This window comes from Rhea pennata, chromosome 13, assembly GCF_028389875.1.
Source record: "Rhea pennata isolate bPtePen1 chromosome 13, bPtePen1.pri, whole genome shotgun sequence".
Taxonomy (NCBI): Eukaryota; Metazoa; Chordata; class Aves; order Rheiformes; family Rheidae; genus Rhea; species Rhea pennata.
This window is the reverse complement of record NC_084675.1, coordinates 4,384,227-4,405,223: the sequence shown is the minus strand read 5'-3', so window position 1 is coordinate 4,405,223 and position 20,997 is coordinate 4,384,227. Positions and strand designations below refer to the sequence as shown.

At 41.3% G+C, this 20,997-nt stretch overlaps 1 protein-coding gene across 5 annotated transcripts; it reads left to right on the top strand.

Moving 5' to 3' along the window:
- The first annotated feature begins 89 nt into the window (after positions 1-89).
- OSGIN1 (oxidative stress induced growth inhibitor 1) lies at positions 90-20,791 on the top strand. 5 transcript variants are annotated; one of them, XM_062586677.1, is made up of 6 exons: positions 90-181; positions 14,181-14,283; positions 16,769-16,905; positions 17,280-17,471; positions 17,765-17,856; positions 18,482-20,791. In XM_062586677.1, exons 2-6 carry the CDS (start codon positions 14,199-14,201, stop codon positions 19,473-19,475), a joined length of 1,500 nt encoding a protein of 499 aa, XP_062442661.1. In that variant the 5' UTR covers positions 90-181; positions 14,181-14,198; the 3' UTR covers positions 19,476-20,791. The 5 variants fall into 5 exon arrangements, with proteins under 5 accessions (XP_062442661.1, XP_062442660.1, XP_062442662.1 ...); XM_062586676.1 differs by lacking the exon at positions 90-181 and adding an exon at positions 9,767-9,868; XM_062586678.1 differs by lacking the exon at positions 90-181 and adding an exon at positions 14,873-15,090 and having other exon boundaries at positions 14,211-14,283.
- Positions 20,792-20,997: the final 206 nt, after the last annotated feature.

Below are 20,997 nucleotides of genomic sequence, written 5' to 3'. Positions count from 1 at the left end.
AAATAACAGCCACTCCTGAGGCAAACCAACGAATGACCTTGCATAAGCTCTTCATGTATCCTTTTTTCCAGGTGAGAGAATAAGGGTACATTAAGATCAGGCCAGAAGATGGAGTGCAATGTGAGTGCTGTGTGCTTTGGTGCTGTGCTTACCTGAGGCCACCTCCCTGCTGAGGTATAAGGTGAGAGTGTTTCTTCCCATACACTTACTCTTCAGTTATTCAGCTGAGGTTTCTTCGTGTACAATAATTATACGTGAAGTCTCCAAAGCCTTCCACTGTTCTTATCGGACATATGGGTGACTATGAGTTGGTTTGAAAAGAAAGCTGTACAGTGCTTCTGCACTGTCATAGTTCACACTTTTGCACAGTTCCTTTGTGTTGTGTCACACTCTGGCATAAGTCCAGGCAGGGAAGATCAGTCAGTAGGGACTAGCTTGAACTTGATCTAAGGTCATGATAAATAGTCCTGTGAAAATATCAGCTTGGTACTCAGTGTTGGTAAAGTAAATCAAGTGCTAGGAGTTACTGGGAACGGGAGGAGACCAAAACAGAAGGCTGCTGCATAAACCTGTGGGTCAACCATCCTTAAGGTATTGGATGATGTGCTGTTTCTGTCATGTCAGGATATAAGAGATCTGGAAAAGGTCTAGAAGAGGCAAACCAGGTTTGTAAAATATATGGAACATATTCTGTATTAGGAACAAGTCGGAAAACTCAGGAATATAACAGAAGTCTATGTAACTGAGTGGTGTGGAGAGGAATAAGTTGTGTACTCTGTTGTCCAGTGCAAGAACTAGAGGCCGATCATGAAACTACTATGGACCCAAGTCAAAACAGACAAAAGGAAGGTGCTATTAACTGCACAAACCTCATCACATTTTAGCAAGTTCCTTCAGCTGCAAAAGTTTGGAGACAGGAGAAGGCACAGACAAGTGTCACACACTCGTTCTGTTTTTTCTCTTCTGTGTGAGTGTTTGCTAACAGCCAGTGCTGAGGTCAGGACACCAGGCTGGACAGACCCTGTCAATCAGACTGGTCAATCTTATTATGGTTGTGCCTCTACAGGCAATGCAGATACAGTGAGCTCTGGCTACCTCATGCAGCAACTCATCCAGGTGCAGCTAACCAGGACAGCAGAGAGGCCATAAGCTTCCCATTACATGGTGGAGTAATTCTGTCCCACAGTTGTTGCTGGTAATGGCCTTGAGTGTTAACCTTCAGAGTGGCCAGGATGCAAGAGAAGGCTTTAGATAACCCATTGGTCGGCACTCCATGGGAACTGGTATCAGAGATAGCCTGTAATTCTGGTTACCTTGGCACTGCACTGTTCTGCCCTGCTGAGCATGTGTCAGTCTGGACTGATGAACAGAGTCAGATACTTCATTGCCACAGCTCAGCCGCATGGCTTCAGCCTTTAAGTAAAGGATCACTTGCTATTCCTGGCCTTGGGCTCTTTGTGAGAGGTTTTACTTGATGAGTCAAACTTAACATTTTCACAATAGAGACAAATATTGCCCAGGGAGCAAAAAACACCTCTTCCTTTTCATCCCTGCTTAGGGTAGCTTCTCTATAGACAAACAGGAAAAGCAGGGCATGCGACTGGTGTGAGAGCTGCCAAAAAATGAATGGATCGTGAATAAGCAAGTTATTTTTCTCCGTAGGATTATTACTGGCACAGGCATAGTGCTAATCTATAGTTTCTCATCTATAGTTATAGCTAGAGCTATAACTATAAAACAGCTGCTTGGTAGGTAAAAATAAAGCACACTTAAAAAAGCAAAGACAATGGCATTCCAGCAAAAAAGTAGATCTGAATAGTAAGCTTTTGGTAAAACAGCTGAGGGGAGCAAAGTAGGCACACTTCTGGTGAAATTTCTCCCCCAAAGCAACTTAAGCTGTTTCACATCACAACCTTTAGGTTTTTAGTGCAATTGCTATCTTTGGTATTGAACCAGATACTCAGGGGGGTTTATCTTATTCTCCTAGATGCTGAATAGATACACTGAAGGGTGATTCTCACTACAGCAGCATCTCACATTTGATTTCTCATTGATCTATGCTGAGCTTTGGTCTTTGACTGCATGTGGAGAAATGGGTGACTTTGTCAGCTAAATGAGGAATTATACAAATCACTTTAGGTATTTCTTAAACAAATGCATTGGGGAATTTATGTTACTGAATGGCTTTACTCTGGTGCAGAAATCCCACCTCTTTTTTTCTGCAAATGCACTATGCCAAATCTCATTAAGAGCTCATAGTGGTTATTTTTTGTTTCTAAACCACAAAAATGACTTCAGAATATGACTGTATTTCAAAATAGGGCTTTCTATTTTACAACATATGACAGCTCCTTTCATGTTGCAGCCTCCTTAAACTAGTCTAGAAACAGAGCTGTCAATTAGATGAGAAACCTTGACCTATGAAATATTTCTGTTACACTTTAATGTATTACTGTTATACTGTGACTAAGTGATAAGATTCTCCTTGGAAAGATACTGGTTTATCCAGTTTTATGCTGAACTGTTCCAATGAACTTTAAATTTCACTCCTGACAGTCAGAATTGCAGCAAGTGGAGCTACAGTGAGAAGGAATTTGGAATTGAAGAAAATATTGAATATTTTGCTTCAGCTGACCTTTCAGTGTGCACAAAAGCCCTGTTTGGAGGAATAGGATGTATAGGTGAAATCTTAGAATTTTTCAGAGATTTTAAAAGAGTTAGAGAAGAAAGAAAATGCCACAGGTCATTTCTAGTAAACAGGATCTGACCAGCATCTACTTCAGATAGCTCGTAGCAGCAGCTTCAGAGGAAGATGAAAATAAACCCTGAGGGGAGGCAGTTGTAGGATAACTCACAGTCCCTTTCTGATCTCCCACAACTAAAGACTATTGTTCTCTGCTGCAGAAATGCTAATTTTTCTTTGAGTAATCTGTGATGTTGGCTATATTAGCTCTAGATGCCCTAAGCTGTGCACATTTCTAAGCCTTTCAGGAATGCTACCAATTTCTTGATAGGGAAATAAAGAAATTTCATAACAATTTTAAGGGAAGGTTAAAGCTACAGGAATAGTTTAAGCTGTGGGAAGGAAAGAAATCCAAGAACCTCCTAACCTTTTTGCAACCCTTTTGTTCATGAACTTCTGTGGCACTGAGTTAAGCAAGCTCATTTTATGACACACTCTTTTTACAGATTTGAATTACCCATTCTTATTTGAAAATCCATTTTTTTTTTGCCTTTGAGAAAATATGGACAGAAAAGATTACCAGTGCCCACAGTGAAGCTATACCTCCTTCTTGAAGGGTACTTTTAATTTGGTTATTTCAGTCAAGAAGCCATAAAGGTTTGATTTGGGACTATGTTCTGTTTTGGGGCCAGTAGGTTGTTATGTGATACTGCAGTTACTAAATTATCAGTTGCCAAATGCCTCTACATGAAGAAAAAATATAACTATAAACACTGACTATAGAACTGTAGAAAATAAAGGCTGTGTTTTCACAGGTAGATCCTGTTACCCTGAACTCATGTAAATATTTATAAATATATTGAACTTAAGATAAGCAGAAAATTCTCCACCAGCTTCCTTTGCAGTTTAATCTTTGACTAGGTTATAGCCACAGTTTGTTTGAAGTGAAAGTGCACGTTTACTTCTTTCCCCAAACCTCGTGAATGGTGAGATCATGAGGTCTGAGTGCAGTGCACGTGAACAGAGCTTTCCTCTGCGTGTTGCATTTTGAGGGCAGTGAATCTGCAAAGGCCCAGTGCTTCCGGGATGTGAGCATGACTGAGCATAGCTGTAGTCCCTTGAGCCAAAGGAGAGCACCTCTTTGCATCCTCTCAGTTTCTGAAAGGGAGCAGCAGATGTGCGAGGAAGTACAAAATACACTGGATTTGACTCTTCACCCCTGTATGCTATGATCTGAGGACACTGGGGCCTGCCTGCCTGGGGCTGTGCCTACACTCTGCACTTGTTCTTTGTGTGTATACTTACATGTGAACTTGGAGTGACTTTAGTTTTGCAAAATGTCCACTGCTGTTTTGAAGCACAGTGGGCTACTTTGTACATGCTAAGAACGTTTTTCTCAGGATGCTTAGGCAAAGTAGCTAGCACTCTGCAAGCATATCCTTCATTACTGCTCCTTAGTGGGTCTGGGTAGAGAAGATGTATGAAATCTCCCAAGAAGGCATTCTTAGTATGCACTGGAGTGTCTCTGCCAGTGTTGCTGCAGAGTGGCTAAAGGTATGAGCACATGAGTGCAGACAGTGGTGCGCTAGAGCCTTCCTGTTTCTGCACAGTATGATTGATTCTGACTTAACAACATTATCAGTGCTGCCTTCCCAAGGTTTTTTTTTTTTTTTTTTTTTTTTTGCAAGTGTTTTAAAGATGCAGTAATTGAAGTGGTTGATGCCTCTGGACAATGAAGACTGGGAACTTAAATTGAAATCAAAGCAAAGAAAGACCACCCTGTGAGAACAGCCAGTGAGAAGATGATTGTAAGGTAATGAGTTGAGGGTGGGGAACAACAAAATTTTATAATAATTCCAGCAAAATACAAGATTTTGATTTTTTTTCTTCCTCAAACATCTCACAAAGGTGCCAGGACAAAACCATTTCAGTTATTTATCTGACAGGGAGGTCAGTGTCTTTTTGAGTAATAAGTACGTGGAGTGAACTTTTCTTTCTCTCCTCTTGGAGAGAAGTATGAACTTGGGACAGATACGGCCTTGGTAGTGCCACAGGAAAATAGGACACAAGCTCAGTGCCAAATTTTTCCTAAAAGGAAGCCATGTGAATGCACAAACACATATAGGAAGTCATAAGTGTAACTCGAAGCAGGAGCTGGGTCCCCCACTTCCAGAGTTTCCTGAGCTGCTGCTTCTGTCAAGCCTAACAACTCCCTGGGCTTCCCTATAGCCCCTTTAACTCATTTTAGCACAGCGGGTCATGTACTTCAGAGATCCAGCTGCTAGCACAGGTGATGTAGCCACAGCTTGTCTTTTCTGCTTCAGAGGGAGCCAGAGCATAGGTAGGGAGCATGTTTGATTGTTTTGTTTTGTTTTATTTTGTTCTGTTTATTGGTTGATGATTGTGTTAATGATGCCAAATGTGAATTCTATTTGGTCAATGCAAAAAAGTTTCCAGCATTAATGTCAAACCATTATTTTCATTAAACCAGTAGGTGCAAGTTTTGAGTAGAAAAGCTAACATACAGTTTCATAAATGGAAGCTTTCCTGTATGAAAGGGAGGAGATGCCTCTGGCTCCAGTGCTCTGAAGCTGGATTTCAAGTACTGCAGAGTACATGGGATCAAAATATTTGGTCAAGTCTAAGGGCTTCGTCTTGAGGTTTTGCGTTAGACTATGTGATCCACATTTATAAAGTTTCCTTAGACAAAAAACATGCAGGATTTTATTTTTATTTTTACTGGAATTGAATAAAACACTGAAGCATCAAAGTGCTGTTTTGGCCCACAGAGAGTCATGTTGGGTGTGTTCCTCTAATTATTAAAAACCAGCAGAACATGAAGTTCGAATGTGTGAAACAATGTAGCACTCAATTTGGCAGAGTGATAGCACACCATAAGCCTCACTAGAGGGAAGGGTGGATGCTAGAGAGGTACTATAAGTGTCCTGCTATGAGTTGTCAACAGCAGAGGTAGCAACAATGATTTCTGACAACAGAGATGTGTTCTTCCTGAAGTTCCTCCAAATCAGAAGGCAGTAGAATGAGGGGGCTGTCTGACAGGTTTCACAAATAGGACATGGGTGGTATAATGTCTCAGTGACATGAGATGTCAAGTCACTTGATAATAAGAAAATTCCTTGCATCAAGGAATAGTTCAGGTGCAAAGTGTTCCTCCTGAACAGTGCCAGGGCTCCTTCTGGCACATTCTGCAGCATTACCTTGGGAAAACATAACATTTGCTTGTTTGAGTTCTGAGATACAGGTCATGGCTGACCAAAAGGGAAACAAACTGACCTTGGCAACAAATGCACCCGGGCTGTCAATACTGTGAGCTGCAGAGATGACTTGGAGGTGAAATGAATGATTGCTGGTGAAGTCAATCCCTTTTTCCTGAAGGCCAAACCTTCTCAAGTTGCATGAGCCCAACTGCAATGTGTTGAATTCTCCCCACACACTGATAGGGAATGATTTGCCTAGCTACCGCTATGTAGTGTACAAGGGTTATTCATACAATAGCAAATGTAGCCCTCTACCTTTGTGCCCTGTATTTCTTCCTGTACAGACGAAGGTAGAAGTGATCCTGTGCATTGTCTGAAGGCAGCTTTCATTGTCATTGGTCCCCTTTTTTCCATAAACAACTTTATTTTTTCTTCTTTTAAAGAAACAGAAGCTCTTTGGGAATACGTAAGTATTATATTGCTTTTACTAGATCATTTTGTGTCTTCTTGCTAATTTGGATTCATATCTTTTCTAGACACTGTCCATCAGAGGCTATGTTTTACTGTTATATTTTTTAAAAGGAAAAGAGTTAAAGAGCAGAGAAAAAACCTTTGCAAATCATTTGCTTTGACATTTTCTTAAGTCTGATAAATCTACTTCCTTGTGCCCTACCCTTCAGAGATCTGTGGATTCCTTGGATCCCAGTTGGAGTATACTGCAACACACCTCAATGAGCCTATAAACGAGGGGTTTGGTAGTTTTTTGTTTTTTTTTTTTTTTTTTTTTTTTTTTTAAATCTGAAGTGCTCCAAAGAAACTTAAATCTGTTCCATGGTAAACATGTTTTTGTCCGTTTGTAGCAGAAGAGTTGGAACTGTTGGTTAAGTGCATCTTCACAGACAGCTGTGAATAGAGATAATATGAAGTCTTGCTGAAACCTACATACCAACTATTTTCTTGAGCCCTTATTAATCTGAATGATACTACTTACAATAAGTCAGGAAGAAAATTTAAGTGGATCGTGTAAATTTGTAGGTCAAAAGGCTGACTGCCAGGCCAAATATGGATTATGCAATTACTTCCTCTCCTGGAAAGTTTGAGCAGACAGACAAAGCATGCTAGACTGAGTTATTTCTTTCTGTAGAAGGCTCACAAAAGGAAAAACAGATCAGAGTAAAATTGAAATGTACCCAGTGTGGTGTGCATGTTAGGATATCAATAGCAAGTCCCCAAAATGGCTAGATTCAATACTCCTATTGTGCAAGCAAAGAAAGGGCAGTTCAAATACTGTCGTATTTGAACATCTTCCTCTTAAGATTTATACTACCTACAAAAAAAGGTAGAGCTTGTGGTTTTGACCTTATTTGCAGAGAGGTAATATTAAAGAGATCCTGATTTTCTTAAACCTAGTGGGAATTAAAGAGACAATTTCCTCATTTTGTACATAGAGGACAATTTTATTTCTGTAGATATGCACACACAAAATATTCCTGATTTTGCTGCTTGTAATGTCTGCCAAACCATCATATGGCTTCCTCTTGTATCTATGCCACAGGCAAGTATTGACTTGAACATCTTTTTTTTTTCTTAAATATTTGTCATGTAATACTGAATTGTATTGAAGGTAAAGTAGTTGAAAAACATAGTAACAGGGCAGCTTTAAATCACCTTAAATCACAAATGCCATAGTTTCTCTGGATGTTAATTTGTCTTGAGTGATACTGATTACATCTGTTACCTGGCAGTAAGTATTTGGTTAATGCATGTAAAAGCCTTTGCTGCTGTCGAAGAATCAGGATGACTGTGTGAATGCTCTGAGTCCTCCCTAGGATAAAGGCCAAGGCAACTTGAAAGAGACCTAAAAAAAAAAAAAACAAAAACAAATAACCCCCCCATACCCAAACCACCTCAGTCTGACATATGTATTTACTGAGTCAGATTTCCAGAGGAATCATTGCTAGTTGAAGCTTTAAGTGAAGCAATGGTTTCATATTTATTAGAATATCTGATTCTTGTGGAATTAAAATAGACTATGCAGTATGCTGCTTTGATGTGGGTCTTGAGAGCACAGGATTCTTTCTCATGGGCCCTTTTTGTCTTTGATATCAGATTGTTGAAAGTATGCATCTTAACTGAGTATCAGCAGTCCTCCTGGCTGCCTGGAGATCTTGCTTTCAAAATACATGGCCTCAGAGATAAAGGTATGCAACACTTACTGCTTAAACTGAACTGCATACTTCAGCTGGAAATCTACTACATTTAAGAGCACTTTGATTTTAGCAGACTCGATGGAAATTGTTTAAATGGATTATTCCATTGAGTTGAATAAAATCCCTTGAATGACAATCCTATTATGCTGTAGTAAATTTTACTTGTGAAAGAGTCACATTCACTTAATTTGCATGCAACAAGTTTGCAAGACTGTCTTACTGAAGAAAAATAAATACAGCTGAATGCTGTATTCTCAGACCCGTTGCAACTATGCTATGTAAGGACAGATTTCTTGAAATTAAGGCAAATAACCCATGATTACACCAGAAAAAATTAATGTTAAGAGGTTTTCTTATAGAAGAGGTTATTGTAGGACGGCCAAGAGTAGAAGATGCTCTTATATATTGAGTAAACACTCCCACATGTATTTACTTAATTAACACATATAAGCTTAATATGTTTTGAATATGCCTGCAAAGAGCTCCAGTCTTAATACGGTGTAGAGCAAGCTAAATGCAATCTGACTCTTGATTTTAGGAACCACTGACATTTGGGAAACCTCCAAATAAGATCTAAACTCTAAACTTATTTTCTTTGACCCAGAGGAGCTTAAACAATTCTGCTTTGCTTTCAAAGTTGTTGTTTGGATCTGGATTTTACTCATCCCATGTTATAGCGAGCTCTCCTATGTGTCTGGTTAGGGAGTTCTAATCCTGATCTTGTCAGCAGCTGGCTGCTGATTTTTCCAGTGGAATTGAACACAAACCAAAGACAAACAGCACTATGAAAACTGAAGATTGTCAGTGTCCAGCATTGATTTCCCAAAAGATGATGATGAGGAAGTTAACTTTGTATGCAGGATATTACAACTAATAATATATTAGATTCAGCCTGATATATGGAATGTATTATGTCAATAAATACTCAAGAACTAGAAATCAGAAGAGATTGAGGAAGCAAGGATTTTGCATACTGTGCTATTTAATCCTCTTGAATTTGATTCACATGACAATGCAGCAGTGCCTGTGTGAATTCAGTTCCCCTCAATCTGTGCCTGAGGACCTCTGAAGACACAGGAGGGGAGAAGACAACCCTGCTCTGGCAGTGTCATGCATGTCTCGTGTGCTGTCCTCATAGCTGTTTTTAATGATGAGATAAAAGTAAAAGTCAAATTACTATCCAAAGGAGCTAAAGCGGTCATGAATTTCCTTTCCATTTGTGGCCAAAGGGTTATCGGTTTTAAAGCAAGTATACCATGCTGTCCTTTCACTTTTATTCATATCTGCAATTATCATTGTAGCAGCTTTCCTTTTAATAAAGAGGAAAAATCCAGTTCTACTGCAGGAAACATTGTATTTTGTGAAGTCTGGAGTTTAATTTGCCCTGAAGGTAACAAGTGGAAAAGAACAGATTAGTTCAGTGCTGGACTTCTGCCATGCACGGGTCCTGTAAGCCTACTTTTGCTCTAGTTCTATAGTCCGCTGAACATTGCTAAGGAAAGTTACTTTACATCATTCATTCACAAGCTGGGAAATGAAATCTTCTTGCTGACTCATGCTTATAAGTATTTTCCTGGCTCCACCTACCTTCATTTCAGCTCCACCTCTCCTCATTTAGAGGTGGTAGCCTACTATATTTAAACAGCTGTCTTAGAGCAGAGACGGGATTCAAGCCTTGTAGTTTGGCCGTTTTTCCTGACTGTACAGGCATTTTCGTAAAGATCTTGGTACTTCTCATCAGATCTGCTGCTAAAAAGGTAAGGCAACTGTAAGTGACTGTAGAGTGCTCTATTTGTGTGGCATACTGGAACATGCTGTTTTCTGAAAGATCACAGGAAGATTTTTAGAATGCTATGTCTGTATGTACCACAAAGTTGAGTTGCTCCCCTATCCTTTGTCTGTGGGGTAACTGGACTCACATGTGAAAACTGTAGGTGGGGAAAAGAACTCCTTAAACTTGTAGGAAAGTGTAAAAGCTGATGGGACATCAGTTTCTTAAAGTCCTAGTGAATGAAATTAAATAACCTCTTAAACAGCTGCTTCTGAAATGAATGAGAGGATGAAGAAATTAAGCTGAAAAAAGCTGTTGCATTTCTGTTATTGTTCTTGTTTAATCCTGAGTGTCACAGAAGCACTTTCAGACTCCTCTGTTCCTCGTATGCTCACTGCATTGCTCTTTTGAACTCTCTCCACATGCTGTACAGGCCTCGCATAGCAGTCCTTACTTGAGCAGAAGTCACATTGATGTTGTAGGGAGAGCTATTTGCATGTGGCTGATGTAATTTGGCCTTTCACTTATTAAAGATGTTCTAATTTTGTTGTCTCACACATTTATGCCTTTTTCTTTTGCTCACTTAAAACTTGTTTCAGTTGTGCAGTCTGGAACTGCTAGGGGCCACGCTGACCTGTGTTACGTGAGTTATGGGCCCTCTAGGCATGGGGCTGTGTCTGTGAGGAATGCAGAATTTGGCCCAGGATGATAAGCTGGCTGCTTTCTTGAGCCAGAACAATTATGTAACATTCCATCGGCAGCGAAATGCTTTGGAAGCAGCGAAGAGATGAATTCTGGAACTTGCAGCATGTTCCCAAATGAAGAGGAGGAGAGACCCCCATTTAAAACAGGAAGCCTAAAGTGGGAGCCAAAGCCATGATCGGGGTCATTAAACTTGTTAGATGAGTGTGCCAGGCAGCCTGCTCTTCTCAGAGGGAAAGTGAGAAGGGCAGCCTTGTATTTTAGCTCAGGCTTTTCTTTTTCTTGCTGCAGTTAGTTAAATAGCTCTGTATAAATTTGAAGAGAACTTTGATGTCCTGTGTGCTTTCTGGTCGCCTTTGCGAGAACAGGGATTCATCTGCTACAGTGAATTAGCTGTTCGGGCTATTGAGGTGTCTCTTGATTCTGAGACTGCTAAAAATCAGAACAAACAAGAGTCAAACCCCCCCACACCCTTACTTTTCATGGCAGGAAAAGTGAACATTTGACCTGGAAATTCAACTGCCTTGATGCTCTGAGCATGGTTTTGCTCACTGCAAGTCACACACTTAGCCCACAGGTTGCGAATAGCTCTAACCAGGTTCAGCATCTGATTCATTTTCTGCTTAAAAAAAAGTACAATTAGTAACTGTAATGTAAACTATAAAGATGGCAAGTCTAGGATGTGGAAGGGACTTCTCTTGTATGTAGAGACATACTGGGATTAACAGAAATTGCTTTGACAGTTAATTTTATGTTGATAGAATTGTCCAGTGTCAAAACTTCGGGGAACAAAGTGTGTAGCACTAAAATGGACCTAATGGGGTTTTGTGAACTCAGGTCTTGGATAAAAGTACAGCTAAAAATGGTCATGTATGTACGTGGATTGAAGAATGTTTGCCAGATCAGCAATTGTACTCCTCTAGCCTTTAATGTTTGCTCTAATTCCAGCAAATGCTCCTTTTCACATATCAAAAGGTACCGAATGGAGGTGCAGGGTGAAATGAGGAGAGGGTTATCACAGAGGCTGCTGCTTTGCACTGTTTGCGGTGGGTTGGGTGACAATGCAATGGCTAAGAGCCAAGGAAAGCTCTCTTTGAAGCAGATAGGAATGCAAGGCTGAATTTTACTGTCTTGTGCCTATTTTTGTCCCCTTCTGGTTCCCCTGTACAAACTCTGGCACAGAACAGTGTGATTTTGTGCCCAAGTCTTGCAAATGGATTTGCAGGCTAGTCATTATTTATATACGGGCTTTTCTGCTCCCCCAGATGGTTGCCATGTGCCGTACTGGGTTGGTTCAGCAGTCCTTGCTCCCAGGAAAAATCCCATGGATGTTGCTGGGTTACCACTGTCTACAGAGCGCATACAGTCTTTCTGTGCATGCTGCTGCAGACTGCTACAGAGTAGAAACCTGCACTGCTCCCTTCCAGGGATCTTGCTTCACATTTTAAGATTCCCAGTATTTTCACAGAGATAAAAGGTGTACACTCGGTATTAAGAAACATTAATAAGAACTTGGCTTGTGTAGTACAGATGGAGGAGGGAATGGTTACCATGGAGAAGAAACCTTTACTAACCTTCAGTGTTAGTATGTGTTGCGATCCAGGCTGGTCTGAGTGAATATCATCCTGATCAGACTTGTGTGCTGTTTCTCTGGTCTCTCAGGCCATCCCAGTTCCTAGTGCTGAACTCTTCCAATTGCACCAGTGAAATATTGTGGTGGAAAAGTATTTGGGGATAAATTTAAACAACTACCCACCTGTGGTAGTGTGGGGTTTGGCTTATGTGGCAGGATCTACCCAAAAGGCTGAGGAAATACGTGGGTAGCTGCAGTGGTTAGGTTAAATACACCTCACGGGGCAAATCAGTGCCTCAATGTGGGCATAACATGAAGAAGTATTTGGTGATAAATTTGTATGTATGGAGCTGCCTTTGGTCCTCTGGGTCATAGCTGAGCTGTGAACCAACAGTTCCTGCACAGTTCCTTGGGACCCTGCTCTCTTTAAAGCTAGATGCCTAAAATGGCTTAAATTAAAAAGCATGACTGTTTCTTAACCCTTGTTTTCTATGTGGCTCTTGTCGTCTCAGATAAGACATGAGAGAATACCTTAGTCTAATGCTTAGTTAAGTGGTAGTAGGTGATGAATGAGTGTTAAATGGTGGTACCAAACTTCAGACAAAGCTGCTAGTTTCGAGTTCCACACAGAGGCCTTATGGTGTGTCTCTCTGCTTGGGTGAATCCAAGCCTCTTAGAACAGCTACCACAGTCTAGGCCAGAGATGGCCGTATCTCAAGGCATACAAACATGTCCTTTCAGGCAAACTCGCTCACATGACCCCTTCTAAAGCCTGAAATTCTGCAAATCTGAACTCAGCTGGGGTTTTCTGACTGCTTATTTGATCACCAGTGCCTGTTGGTGTTGTAGAAGTCAGATTATAAGGAGAACTTTGCACTAGCAGATTGAAGTTCACTGCAATACTTGTGTCAAAGGCAGAGGTGTGGCAAACCTGTGAGGGCGCAATGTGCTTGCCTACGATCTTTCTGCACTTTGAAAGGATGAGGAGAACATGCCCTGCTGAACAGAGTAATGCCATTCAGTGGGTTTGGACTTGGTTTTTCGAGACAAATGCAATGTTTTCAGAAAAAGACTGTTTTGTGTAGAATAACTTGAAGTTTATGTTGAATTTTGAGAAAATTGCTTTTACTGTGGTAAAATAACACTGACTTCTCTGGATTAGCAGCAATGATGGCATAGTTGAATTCCCTGGAAAAATAAAAAAGTGCTTATTCAAGGTGCTGTAGTTCCTGCAGGAAGAGCAAGAAATTTTGATTGACTGTTCATTGAATTAGGGTTTGTGCACAACAAAATCAGATGAGGTATGTAGATTCCACTTTCCCAATGACACCTAAGTCTCCAAGATTTTTTTTTTTCCTTTTTAATAAAAATTTGTTGTCATTTACTAATTCAAACCCAAACTCTGCATTTTTTGGAAAGCAAACAAGGCATCCCTAGGTTCAGGAAGTGAACTAGCCCTTCATTTCTCAAAAACCTTTAGCAATTTGATGGCATATATTTGAAAATGCAACCCAAACATTTCCATCCTTTGGGCAGAAGATTTAGGTGATGCTTGCTGTACTTCTCAGTGAATGCACAAGTTACTTTAAAAACTATGAAGCATTCAGGAAGGGGTGTTTGCAAGACCTCCAGTCACACAAAAGTTCATGATAATTATATGACAATAACATTGTTCTACTCAGGATGAGCAAAAGTGAAGCTTTCATTAACAAGCTGCAGCATATCAGTTATTAGAGGGTTCATGGTTAGTTACTGAAGTTGCCAGCTATTCTACGTGGACAGAAATTCATGTGTGGAAGAGAGAGATAAGGGTCATTCCCCCCCCCCCCTTTTTTTTTTTTTGATATTATCAGGGAATCAACCTTCAACTTCTAAGAAAAAAAAAAGTAGTGGGCCTGTCATGAATGTGCAACGGTAAAGTGATACAAGGATAATGCTCTGAATCAGCCGTGTTCTGTGGGCTATAGCAAATCATGCTTTTTGTCAGAAAAGACAATAATCTCAAATTTCTCTGTTTTAACAGGTAGACTCCAGGACGAAAATGCTTTCAGACAGGAATATGTATCCAGTATTGAACAAACACCAAAACAAGAGTGGATTTAAGCTGCTTCCTGTAGTGATTATAGGTAAGTTTTCTTTTGCTGGCATAGTCGTGTCCTCTGGTGCCGTTTTGCTTTGGACTTGCTGTCTTTTTTTGTTCCACATCTTCTTAAGACCAGAATTGTCCTGCCCCCTTTTGCTGATAGCCAGACTTTCTCTTGTGCTGATACAAAGGGAGTGGTGGCAAGTAGAGAAGCAGGTGTTTGATAAACTAAAACTCATGCCTACTTTTCACTAACAAAAATGGTAACCTTCTGGACATCAGGTCTGAGGGGCCAGCTTTTTTCCCCTGTTGAGTGCGTAAAAGGATTTGAAACTATTTCAGTGAGAAAATCACTAAACAAGTTGATTAACTTTCCGTAGTGCTTGAATTGGCGTGTGTGATCTTTCTCCCTCACGTGTGGTTTGGGAAGTGATCCAGAGGCTGTTGAAGTTTCTGGGAGTTTTCTATAGATCCTTTAAATACTTCAGAGATCTCTTGACCTGTGCAGATCAGCTATACTGCTTTTATACAGAGGTTAATAGCTTTGGTAAAAAGCCTTAGCTTCTTACTATTCACCATTTTAGAAATTAATGCATTAACTAGCCTGTGTCCCTTGTGCTTTGTATATGAAGTGATTCTTGGAGCAAGAATGAGTGGTGATGGCAGTACCTTCCCCTCTGCGACTGATGACAAGCTGTGCTGGAGCACAGGCATTTCACTCTTTCCCTCTGAGCATGTGCTTAAATACCTCGTAAAGCTGGCTTCCTGCTGCATCTGCCAGGTCATCGGTAGCCCCTGAGCTAATCCAAAGTTTGTGCAGCACATGAATCACACCTAATCCTTGCTGACAGTAAGTTTCATGGGGACACTGCTACCCACAGGTTGAATTCTGAGGGTAACTTTGTGCTGCTCGGTTGTGGAAGCCTTTTGCAGCAGGCAGAGATGCTGTTTTGGTAGATCGCAGATGTGCCTCTAGAGGGACACTGTGTGGAGATGTCACTAAAACCTCTGGAGCACCAGTGTGAAGATGCATGCCGGGGGCAGGCTGTGCAGAACTGAAGCGGCTCAGTTGTTTGCACCTGGATATGTCCAGCAGGTTCCAGCTGCTTCCCCAGGCCTAATTTCGGGAGATCTTAGCTGTAGCTTGAAGGGTAAATCCTCTCCGTGTTGTGAATTTAATTCAAACTTCCTTGTATATCCTGAAGCAAATGAGCAAATTGAGACCATACTATATTCTACCATGGCTGCTGTGAAGTTTGCTTTTAATTTCTGCTGCTGCTCAGTTTTGGTAACCTTCCTGCAAGTCACATATTCCAAGCACTGACCAGCAGCCACCTATCCTCAACCAGAGTCAAGCTGATTGTGGTTCCAGGTGCGGAGGGTGGCTGCCCTTAGCATAGCTCAACTCACTGTGAATTTTCTAGCCCAAACTTCTATCTCGAATGCCCGAGAAGTGGCCTTTGCTGCAGCGGCTGCAGCACACAGCACGGGCGCTGTGTCAACACAGCAGCTGTGTCACTTTGACTCTCCTGCCCTGTATCGTCACTGCATTATGTAATTTTGGTTAGTCACATACTAGTGAGCAACAAAGTGCTGGGCCAGAGAGGCTGACAGCTAGTTATGCGGATGCTTTAAAATGTTAAGCATACTGGAGAGCAGCCATGTGAAAATTTTCCACAGGCTACTCTCACTGGGCTTTGGAGTCACATATATCAAGTCTTTTGGCTGACTGTTGGGTGGTCAGCTGGGCAAGTTTAGCCGTCCAGCAATTTGTTCAAAGTGCTATATTCTGACGGATTGTCTTGGCATGGCAGAGCGACTTCTTTTCATAACTCACTGCTTGCAAACCACTGTAGGGCTAGTTCCAAGGCCCTCCAGAGCCACCAGTGAAAGACAGTATTGCTAGAGAGCCCTTTTATGGGATTACTTCTTAAAAGTATACAGAGAGCAGAGCTGTTCCCTATTGTCTTTGGTCACTCTCTTCTCTAGATTTGCTCTGCATCCCGTACCCAATGGACTGCACTGTACAGATGTGATGTGTGTCCAGCAGAGCTGAGGCCCCCAGTCAGCATGTTACAAGTTTTGAACCTTTTAAACTGATCACAACTGTCTCCTCCCAACAAATAAAAGGAAAGAAACGATGGCAGTGAGACAGATGGGGAGGAGGAGGACTGTCTTCAAAGCCAAAAGCAAGAAGTTAGTGAGCAATTAGGTAATTAATCATCAAGCTAGTGACGTCAAGCTTCAAGTGAGGTTAACCTCTGGCTTGTTAAAGCCAATGGCTTTTCAGCAAATTCTGAGGAGCTTACAATGCAAATAGACATAACTGAGGAATAGAAGGGGAAAAACAAGAATAAATTCCTTCCCCAGCTCCATCCAACAGGTCAGTGGGTACTCTGGCAATAGAAAGTCTCCTGTATCTGCACTGATGTCTTATTCTTTGAATTGGTCTGGTTATTCAAAATACTTATCCAAAGGCTGCTCCATCTACAGAAGTATAAGATCTTCTTTTCCATCTGTCTGTTTAGGGAATGGACCTTCAGGAATCTGTCTGTCCTATCTGCTGTCAGGCTATATCCCTTACTTCAAAAGAGACTCTCTTCATCCTCATCCCATTCTGCAGAGGAAACTGGAAGAGGCACCAGATGTCTCCATTTTGGACCAGGTTTGTATTGTAAAAAGCAGCTAAAAAAACTTTTTTTCTTTTTTCTTCTTCTTTTTATTTTTTTGTAGCAGAAAAAAACTTTCATTATGTCCTCATAGTGAAGTATCTCCGGGGTATTTTAAAAATGATAACCTCATTTGGATTTTCAAAGTGCATGGGTAGAACAAGCCTTAAACAAAAGACTACTTAGTTTTCCAAATTTCACTTGTATGAAGTGCCAGCATTGCTGCTGAGATCCTCGAGGTAATTCTCAAGCAGTATAGGGGCTATGTGCCAACAGACGAATTTCAGAAGCACTAATTGGAAGCACAGCAGTTTCAGGTAGCCTGCATGGTACGACATGTGTTTTGAGCATTTGCTCTGTCTCCTTTTAGGATTTGGAGTACCTGTCTGAAGGCTTGGAGGGACGATCCCACAGCCCAATGGCTCTTCTGTTCGATACTCTTCTGCGTCCAGACACGGACTTTGGTGGAACAGCAGAATCTGTCCTCACTTGGCGGCATGAGACCAACAGAGCCATCCCTCACTTGGTCCTTGGCAGAAACCCTCCAGGAGGTGCCTGGCATGTATGTGAATTGAAGCCTAACTACTTAGGTCTGCATATTGAAAGATAGACAAATGTCCTAACCAGAGAGCTGAAAGATGCTCAAAAAAAGGGTGGTAAAGTGGTAAAGGTTATTTTCATAAATATGAAAATATTCCTTTTTTTCCCTTTTGATATCATCCACACCAGTGAATCAGATGAAATCACTGACTTCATGATACGTGTGATATATTGGAATGTGGCAAAACAGCATTTCATTTTTCTTATTCTTAAATGATTTTCAGTTACTTAATGTAGCTGTATTTCTTATTCCAGTCTATTGAAGGGTCTGTGGTTACGCTGAGCAGAGGGGAATGGATGGGACTCCCAGACCTCCAGTTCAAAGACTGGCTGAGGCAAAAGAGAAGGTGAGGTGTCTATGGTGTGATTGTTTATTTGCAAACATCTAAAGGTTATTTAGGAACCTGGAGTGCGCTCCTTTGATGCAGCTCTAACGGATGGTTCTAGTGAGAGGAAGGGACCTCCAGCAAAAATCCATTCTGCGTGCGGTGACTCCAGATAAAGTTGGAGTATTGGTTGCATTGCATCCACTTTTCAAGCACTCATTGGGAATAGCTCAGTTCTTCTGAAAATGCTTGGAGAGGCTGTAGTAGTCTGTGTGTTCATTGCTGCTGTCTTCAACGACAAGTATAATCACCACAGGTACTGTGGAATCTCTCAGATGCTTCTGAGATGTTAGACACTTGAAATCTAAAAAAGTCCATGAGATAAAAATGGAATAAAAGTGAGACATGTAAGAGGAAGGTATAAATGAATTACTATGTTCTTAGGGAAGGGATTCATGTTAGACATGTTGTCTTGATCCAGCAACCTGCAAACCTAACTGTTACCTCTATAGACCAAGAATAAGACAAGAAAACTAGATGAGAAATCTCCTTTGTTAGTGCCAGGATAGAAGACTCTAGGATACACTCAGTGGAAGAGGGAGAGATTCTAAGCTCTTACTTAACCTTTGTTTGTAATGTATTACAGAGGCCTTAGAAACAATAGAGCCACAGCGGAAGACATTGCTCAATATTACCAACATTACGTGATGAAGAAAGGACTGCAGAAGAACTTCAGATGCGGGACTGTTGTGACCTCTGTGAGGAAAGTGAGTGCAGAGAGCATCTCCAACCATGCACAGAAAGATCTGCAGGAGAGAAGTGACTCACTCTGGAACTTGACTGAGGAAAATACGGAGGTCTTTAAGGTAGATGGATTTTTCAAAACTGTGAAAGGTGATCAGGAACCCTTCTCCATCTATGCAGAGAATGTGGTCCTAGCTACAGGAACATATGATAGTCCCACTTGGCTTGGGGTCAAGGGAGAGAACCTCTCCTATGTCCATCACCAGCTCTCTGCCCTGGAGGAAGCAGTGAAGAACAACAGCATTGGCATCATGTCAGATCCAGTTTTGATTGTGGGTGCTGGTCTGACAGCTGCTGATGCGATTCTTTTTGCTCACCACTGCAGCATTCCGGTAATCCATGCTTTTCGGAGAACAGTCAATGATCCAGGTCTTATCTTTAACCAGCTCCCCAAAGTGATGTACCCTGAATACCACAAAGTCCATCAGATGATGAAAGAACAGTCGGCTGCTTGTTCTGGGCCCTATGACTGTTACGTTAGCCTTCCTGAACATCATGTGCTATCCTTTGGCAAGGACAAGAAATGTATCCTTCAAGACAAGAATGGCTACCAAAAGGTTTATAAAATTTCCATGGCTCTTGTTCTCACTGGTTCAAACCCCAACCTTTCATTTCTGCCAAATAACGGCATTGACTTGGCAGTGGACGGCAACCAACCAGTCAATCCCAAGAGGAATCCCATAGATGTTGATCCATTCACCTATGAATGCACTCAGAAGAAAGGGCTTTATGCTCTAGGACCCTTAGCTGGGGACAACTTTGTACGCTTTGTGCAAGGAGGGGCTCTTGCTGTTGCCAGCTCTCTGTTAAAGAAAGCAAATAAAAATCCCCCCTAATGAAAAAAGCACCACCCCATATGCTAACAGTGTCTAAGAGAGTTACTACTGTTTTCTTAGAGAAGCAAGTCTCTGATATGTACACCCTCAAATGTGAAGCCCTCACTCCTTGGTATTCACCAAGATTGTGCAGAGAGTTACTAAAAGTTCTTGCTGAATATTTGGAAGAATAAGTCACCAAATAAACAGAGTGGGCTTTGCACATGGTGATACCTTGAACCCTAGGGGATTCAGCTCCTATCCTGCATGACTGTGCATGAAGGCATCAGGGGCCTTGAATCTTGTGCTGCAAAAATGAGGAGCAAGATAGTGATTGCTCTTCTATGTAACACCTTCCAGGCTACTGAAAATAAATTGGGGAAAAACTGATATTCATTTGGCAACCCTGTGTCTGTCAGGATCTCAAAGTAAGCCAGTGTAGTAGTATTTGCTCCTCTGGCTCAGCTGTATGTATATTTTTATTAGAAAAGAATTCACTGAAAGATGCTGCAGGTAAATTTTTAGCACATGAAGTGATACTCCAAATAAAAACTGGCAAAGAAGCACAGTCTAAACTGTGCTTACTGATGGCACCAGCAACATGTTATACGTAGAGTTTTCTTTATTCAAGTGATTCATATGATGATTTGTTTTCTCTTTCTGAAGAGTCTTCAAAAGTGATGGTACTGACTTACAAACATCCAATTTGCCAGCTTACAGCAAATTGCTTTCTAACTCCTAAAACTGCTGTGGCTGCGTTCTCAGCAGCTACTCTAAAGACAGCAGAATTAAAGGGAGCTGCTGGCTTACCTTGAAATTCTGGTCATGGATTGTGTGGGACTTCTGCTGCACGGAGTATTGCAGGAAAAAGCAGTATGTTGTAGTATGGATCCCTGATCTTGCATGATTTTTCAAGAATCCTGTTCATGAATTTAAGATTTTTATTGGCAAAGCACTTTGTTACGGGTTTTCAGTCAATCAATGTTTTGAATGAGCTGGGGTGGGTGGGAATGGTGCTTAATGGTGCAAACCTCAACGGACCTGTGGGACCTTCTGTACCTCTCACAGGAAAAAATAAGAACCATGATCAATGTTATTCAGTGTAGAGACAGCCTCTGTTCCCTGTGGTGCACTAAAACTCACTGGCATGACAGCATGCTACAAATGTCTCTGGAAAGCTGTGTGTGTGTGGAGACAGTGGCTGTTTGCAAATGACCCTCACAAGTTGTTCAGGGAGACGTACAAGGAACTTGTCTGCAGTGTTGTATCTCACTAGAAAATTTTCATCAGTGACTGTACTATATGAAATATTTTTCAATAAAATGATTTCAGCCTTACTTTCAGCATGTTTGGTTTTTACCTCTGACTCTCTGACCAACAGAAGATCTAACAAACTGTTCTTCATCAATTTCCTAGCAAATACCAGGATGTGGTGTGATGTGCTCACTCAATCCCACCTCTCTCTTCTTGCTAGGGGCATAACACTCAAAGGGTGTGTTTTCCACACTCCTTCCTCTCCCCTTTAGGATGGAGAACCTTTCTG

What these genes read in the sequence shown, in the direction of transcription:
- OSGIN1 (XM_062586675.1), top strand. Translation starts at nt 15,268, where the DNA reads ATGCATGCCGGGGGCAGGCTGTGCAGAACTGAAGCGGCTCAGTTGTTT. An exon ending in CTCCAGGAGGTGCCTGGCAT is followed by an intron (nt 17,472 to 17,764) that starts GTATGTGAATTG and finishes TTCTTATTCCAG; the next exon opens with TCTATTGAAGGGTCTGTGGT. An exon ending in TGGCTGAGGCAAAAGAGAAG is followed by an intron (nt 17,857 to 18,481) that starts GTGAGGTGTCTA and finishes AATGTATTACAG; the next exon opens with AGGCCTTAGAAACAATAGAG.